The following is a 7276-nucleotide window of genomic DNA, read 5'->3' as shown; positions in this document are numbered from 1 at the left end:
GGAATCTCTCTCTAGTCTTCACAATATATGCTTAGGAATTATTTCTCTCCAGTCCAGAAGAAAACTTAAGTGTGACTACAAGATGTGCTTCTGGAACCATGAAAGGACTCACAATGAGTTGGAGTGTTCAGGTGCTATAGTTTTCCATGCAGTTTTATTGGGACAGCATCTCACTTTCAGTTCAGAGGTGAGCTTAGAAAAATGAAAGAAAAAAATACATTTTGCCCATTGCTGGAAGAAAAAAGGCAAAAATTCACTATCTTAGTATATATTCCATATTTATTTTTACATGGTGCTTTCTATTAGGCATTGAGTATGATTCCATTTACTCTGGATTACATTTAAGATTTCCCCCTTATATAAATACCCCCAAACAGAAGGAATCTGTTGAGAACAGGTAGCTCCCCTTATATTCTTGTTATTAGTGAATATTTATGAATATCTGATAGCTCTTAACCTGTCAGCGGAGTCTTCTACAGATCTAAATAAGACTTTTTATTTTACATAGTTTCCTAGAGCAGCTCAACATTTCTGGAGCCGCTTCGCTGGGAGGACTCTGTCAACAATCAGCACTTCATTGGCATTAACATGCAATAAAAGACAATGAACCATGACTCAATTAAACCACAAAAATAAAACCTGTTTTCAGATAACATTAACCCAGTAGTTTTCAAAACCTATGTGGCGCTTCTGCTGCATGACTAGCATTAAGGTCAGTGCTTTGAAAACCTATGTCTGACCGTCTAACAAACCCACACACAAGGTGATTTAGAGGAAAGAGCAGAACTCTGTTTTATCTCCTTCTAGCACTGTATCCAGATATTTTACCACTGACAGCATGCAATATCAATTAGATCTCACTACTGCAAAGATTAAGAACAAATTTTCCATCTGAGATGTCGATGGAAATTTAATTTGCACAGAAGACACAGTTTGAAAGACTTGTTTGTGAGTCAGTTTGATTTAAAACAAACAAACCGGAAAGGCTCATGCAGGGAATAGTTCAGAGAAAATATGAAAGCACCCAAGGTATGAACTCATAGGACATCTGATACCCTGGGTGTGCCAATCAACACATTCCATGGCCAGAAAAGAGACGTTATACAACTACCAAGGTTCTTGAGAAAAGATGGAGCTCTTCCACCAATATGTAAAATGTACATATTTATGTCTCACTTAACCAGGAGGGATGGATGTGTTCCTTACAAAACCAGAGGTGGTTCTGTTTGTTTGCTTGCTTTTGCTGTATTTGAAATATTTAACACTCTAGGTTTAAGCTTTCAGTAGTTTAGGTTGCATTATATTGAACATAATCATTTCAAGTTGTTCTCACTGAATGATACCATTTTTTTAAACTACTTGATTTCAGCAAAGTGAAGACAAAATATATTCAAATATTATACAATAAAATTTTTTGAAGATTTCATTGTGTGGAAATTATTAAAATTTTTTTCACTTCAATTGTAATTTAAAAAATGGATAAATGACTAGGGACATACGTTGAACTCATGGGTAAACGGTAAAGATAAAATGCTCTGGTGCATTTAAGATATGATTTGTAAATTCTGAATCATCATTTTAAGCTATGATTAACATAAAGTTTTTCAAGTTTGAATTTCTTTTGTAAAAAAGCTATAGAAATATGTCAACAAAAAGGGAACCAAATTAAAACAATAGACCCTCATACCTTTTAAAGCATGATACCTTTTTAAAGCTATGAACATTAAAATACATACTGAAGTCACAAGTTAATTTAAAAACTATCAAAAATGATGGCAATAGAAAAGTGACTAAATGTCCCAGCTAGACAATCACTGTTTATTGTATTCAGAAGCCAGGAATATAAAATGGAAACCTAAAAATATGTGAATTTCAATTATGAAAGCAACTGATCAGAATAATTTAAAAGAAGAAATTATTTTCGTTAGAAAATATTAAAAGATCAATGCATGAATCTTTTCAAAAAACATTAAAGTTTACTGGTTGTTTTAGTTTCCCATGGCTGCTGTAACAAATTACTACAAACTTGTGGCTGAAAAGGCTTCCCTAATGGCTCAGACGATAAAGAGTCCTCCTGCAATGCATAAGACCCAGGCTTGATTTCTGGGTCAGCAAGATCCCCTGGAGAAGGGAATGGCTGCCCACTCCAGTATTCTTGCCTGGAGAATTCTATGGACAGAAGAGCCTGGTGGGCTACAACTGTGGCATTAAACAACACAGGTTTATTCTCTTACCTTTCTAGATCCTTGGCAGGTGAGTCTGTTTCTTGGCCTGTGTTAGCTTCTAGCAGCACCTGTATCCTCAGCCCACAGCCGCATCCTTCACCTTAAAAGGGCATCCCCTGAATCTCTGCTTCCATTATCACATCACCTTTTCCTCTCTGTAGTCAAATCAGCTTCTGGCTCCCTCTCCCACAAAGATATTTGTGACTGCATTACCAGCTTATCCAAGATTATCTCCCCATCTCAAGATCCTTAACTTAATCACACCCACAAAGTCCCTGTTACCATGTAAGTTACGGTTCTAGGGATTAGACAGGGATATCTTTGGGGTCATTATTCAGTCTATGACATCAGTTCAAAAAACATCTTTTAAAATCTCCATCTCCATCCTAGGAGATATACAAGTTAATGCTTTCTTGATCAGCTTTACTCAGCATATGCTATTATTTTCCACTGGAAAGTTATAGCTTGGTCAGGCTGGCTTACCATCAATAGCTTTCAACTGAGGGTCTGTCCTAAGAGCATTTGTGCAGTCTCTGAGCCCAAGTTAGAGACACTAGAAAACAAAATAAATGGTGCTGGGTCCTTTGAAAGGTAAGGATAAAGGTTACTATTCTTCACATTACTAGTCATACAGAGGGAGGGGTGTGTTTTATCCAATCAATGGATAAATGATCTAGATTTCATACCAAAACACACTTCTGAAAATTATTCCTAACTAGTCATGAAATTTTTTTTAAAATTTTGCCCTTTTTAAAAACTGCTAATTATTTCTTGAAGTCAGGCCTGGCAAAGTAGAAGTAACGTGGGCTTTGGAGTTATAGCTCTGGACTTAGTAATTACTAGGTTCTGTGTGATCTTATGTAGTCAAATGCTTAACATTTTAGATGCTAAGTTATTCATCTATAAGATGGTAATGGAAATACCCAGAACATTAGAGTTTTGCTATAATAGCTGGCATAGAATAGTTGCTCAACAAATATGTTACTTTCCATTTTTTATATTAAAAAACTAGTGTATAAAAAGTGCATAGTAAAGTAAGATCAACTTACCATTGTTCAGTATTGTCTATAGAATGAATTCAGATATAACTTGTAAATATACTTTTTTTGGGGGCGGGTATCTTAGCTCCCTAACCAAGGATCAAACTCACACCTCCTGCAGTGGAAGTGCAGGATCTTAACTACTGGATTGCCAGGGAAGTCACCTCTAACTGGTAAATAAAGTAACATGAAAATAGTAATGCTCTCATTGAGCACTTGATAACAGATGTTATAAACGTGAAATAAATAGTGTTGCCAAGTTTAGTAAAGTTAGACATTTGGTAAAGTTATCATTCTACTATTTAAGAGGCTATTTACCTTTGTCTTTAAATCATCACTGAATTGGCAGTTATCTGAATTGGCTTCCCTGATAACTGAGTTGGTAAAGAATCCGCCTGCAATGCAGGAGACCCCAGTTCAATTCCTGGGTTGGGAAGATCCCCTGGAGAAGGGAAAGGCTACCTACTCCAGTATTCTGGCCTGGAGAATTCCATGGACTACAGTCCATGGGGTCGCAAAGAGTCGGACACGACTGAGCAAATTTCACTTTCTGGCAATTCTCTCAATTTCGTACACCTCTTTGCATTCATATTACATCAGTCTAAAATGTTTATGTTAAACATTCTGGCAAAAAATCTCAATAAGTAAGCATTGATTTAGGTGCCAAAACAATAACTTTAAGAATCCCTTTGATAGTGATGGATGATACAGTATTTTTCTAGATCACAGAAGGTAAGAAAATCTACATACTAAAGGGTAAAGTAAAATTCTCTTCCCTTTCAAAAATATTTGAAGTTGTCCTCCTGAGAAAAGTCTATTTTATACATCATTCTTAAGGAAGTAAAGAAGCTGATAGAGCAACCATCCTCGTCAACACAACACAGATCTCAAATATGCAGCGATTGGTCACTGAGGTGCTCGGAAGCAGTCTAGAGTTTCTCAGATCTCCATAGGATATGTCATTAAATCTTCTCCTCCTGCTGGGTCTGACTTCTGGGGAAAAAAGCATATGGTATAAAAATTACTATATTTGGTAGTGAATACTAATGATTGCTCAGAAGGCTCATCCTTCAGTCTCTATGGCCTTTAGCATCTAGTTGGATATAAATGTGACATGCTTTGATTTGATTTAATAATCTTTTTGAATTTATGGTTCAGAATGAATTATATAAAGTTTATCTATAAAATCAGATACTCACATAGATGGACAGACATATACATTTATTTCTGGTGTTATCCCATTAACAGACTGTAAAATTAAGGCAAGAAGACCAAGGTCTGTCCAAGGCAAAATTTACAAAGGTGCTCCTTCCCCTTTAATTACTAGGATATGGAAACAGATTTAACACAAACATACACACACAAGACATATATGTGATGTAAGGTGACATTGTTTTTCTACAATGTGAGAATTGGAAGCTCAATGATGTCATATGAATCATATTTTATACCTATATTGCCAATATCTTAATTACTATATGGAACGGCAAAAGAAAGTACTTTGAAACATGCAGAAATTATTCTATGATCTGTATAGAAACAACAGCATTTTCTGTGTTTTAATAAATTTGCAAGTTGAATTTCATACATGTTATATTACATTAAACAGGGAATGTTCTTTAATATTAAAAACCCAGAATGGTTAATAAAAAGAACTCCAAGGAAAGAATTAAGAGAAATTTGGTTAAAGATGTAATTTTACTTCATAGAAATAGCTTTCTAAAGATTTATATTAAGCTTATTATATCGGCCCAGCACTATGAGAATACACAGCATGACAGCCATAGTGCTGTGTTATCTCAGATGGAGTAAATCACTTGGTTGATTTGGCTAATACGTAAATAGTACACCAATTTTATTTACCAAGGCCAATTAATAAATTCTTAAAAATTGGGTATATTTGAATCAAATGTCACTGTAAAGTTAAGACAATATAGATTCCATAATACATACTGTTATTTTCTAATGTATCTATAATGAAACTCCATAATGAAACATAATATAAAATATGGATTTTTGTATCAAAACTCGTCAGAAAGTACAGCTCACATCAGAAGTTAATATCACTGGGGAGTTAAATGATTAAAACAAAAACAAATAACGTATTACAAATAGCCTTTTGTTCTTCACTTACTATGATGCAAACTGCAAGGATTTAACCTTTAAGGGTTAAAGAGTTTAATCAATGTCAATGTCTGATCTTCTGAAGGCGATAAAGAACAGTCTGTCTAGCGATACCCAACAGAACATCACTTTGTCAAGCCACAAAGCACCCAAAAGCTTGTCAAGTAAGTTCCCAGAAACCTCTTTGTGGTTAGAACTCAGCTCCTTCTTGCTTGACCTATTATTTGATATTTGACCACTTGGTTGCAAGACACTTGCTCTTTCTAGCTGAAATGTCACTGGGGCATCTTGTCAGCTCCCCGACATCTCGGCCTGACATACAATTTTACTTTTGTGTGCTACAAGGCAGAAAATGCAGGGCAATGGCCTTGTTTTAAATTCTGTCAGCATCAAAGATGGGCGTCACTCTTGGGTCCTACCAACCACACAAACAAAAAAGGAGTCTATTTTGAAGGTCAAAACAGCCATTACCTTGAAGTTTTTCAGCTTATACTAAATACGTTACCTGCTGTACTGGTGTGGGAACTGTCCTTAAAAAGTGCCTAAACGCACCACAGACATCTTCCCAGCACAAGTGCTCGACTTTCTTATCAAAAGCAGGCTTGCTAAAAAGGAGGCGTTTTCAATGCCTGCAGGGACCAGATGCAGCAGTTAACTTGTTCAAATGGGCAAGTGGTATCATGTAGCTTTACAAGGAGCAACCTGACCTTCTCACATTGACCAGGAGTGACATTATTGTGCAGGAGGAGAAGCAGTCACATCATTTCTGTTTTGCACAACCTGCTTAAAGTTTGCAACTAAATGCTTGTCTTCAGTTGAGCTGACAAGAGAGAAGAGGGGGCTCAGTGAACCATGGCAGGGCTGCCATGAAATGACAGGAATCATTGGCATACATTTCAAATAGCTCTCTCAATCCTATTAAAGTATTGCAGTCCTGCTTTAAAATAGACAAGTATGAAACAACTTTGATAGATAGAGACTAAAATGGCTTATTGATTTTTTTAAGTCTGAAGGAAATTACCTAAAATGTGTCATTCTTTAACATTTAAAAATATGTTACATAAAAATGAGTAACTGTGATAATAAATAAAACTTAGAGGGGAAAAAAAGTTGGTTATTTCATTATTCGAGGAGACATAGATACCTGAACACATCAAGATACCACACAATTTTTAAAAACCCACGGCCACTTGAGCTGAAACAAAATTCAACTGATAAGAAAATCCCCCATCAAAACAACTTTAATTGTTTTGTTAACTCTTCCTGCATGCTTTTTATTTCATAAAGTCATAATCCAATCTGAGCTGGTCGCTTGGCAGTAGCAGACATTGTCACTGGAGACGAGTTAGATGATGATGCCAGGGGCACAGAATTTATAAGTGTTTCCTTTAAGAAAGTGTAAGTTGTGTCAAGTTCAGCTTTCAACGGCAAAAAATCCCCAACATCAGTTGTGTCAGCAGGAAGAGCAGCTCTCGAAGGAATGGAGAGATTTGAGTGGTCTCGTGATCCTGTCTATGATACAAAAAGGAGAGAACAATAAACATAGACTTGAAAACTCCAACAGAGTCTAAACCCATAAACAGAGAAGTGGACCAAGAATCATAATATGAAATGGGGTGGAAACGGCAATTTAAATAATCTATATGATAATACATAAATATTAAATTATTTTCCAAGTTGTGATTGAACCTCATTTGTTCCACATCAAAAACTTGCCGGGACATCAGGAATTGGGCTAAACACTAAAACTTTGTAGAAAACTTTAATCAAGTTATTGAATCAAAAAGTCAGTACAAGCAGGCATTTTTGCCTCTTCCATCCACTGGCAAATTACAGAAACCAACTCTAACAATAATGTTTATTTCATTATGCTATATGTGTGTGTGT

The 7276-nt window shown here is 35.8% G+C and overlaps 1 protein-coding gene across 1 annotated transcript in view; it reads right to left on the bottom strand.

Moving 5' to 3' along the window:
• Nucleotides 1-300: 300 nt before the first annotated feature.
• The window catches only part of CCDC171 (coiled-coil domain containing 171), a 338272-nt gene continuing 331296 nt past the window's right edge, over nucleotides 301-7276 (bottom strand). Inside the window, 1 exon segment of the mRNA XM_070375929.1 lies at nucleotides 301-6901. Within this exon segment, the coding sequence (XP_070232030.1) occupies nucleotides 6677-6901 (225 nt within the window). The 3' untranslated portion in view covers nucleotides 301-6676.

Source organism: Bos mutus, chromosome 8 (assembly GCF_027580195.1).
Source record: "Bos mutus isolate GX-2022 chromosome 8, NWIPB_WYAK_1.1, whole genome shotgun sequence".
Taxonomy (NCBI): Eukaryota; Metazoa; Chordata; class Mammalia; order Artiodactyla; family Bovidae; genus Bos; species Bos mutus.
The sequence above is the reverse complement of the archived record's forward strand: the minus strand, read 5'-3'. Positions and strand labels throughout refer to the sequence as shown.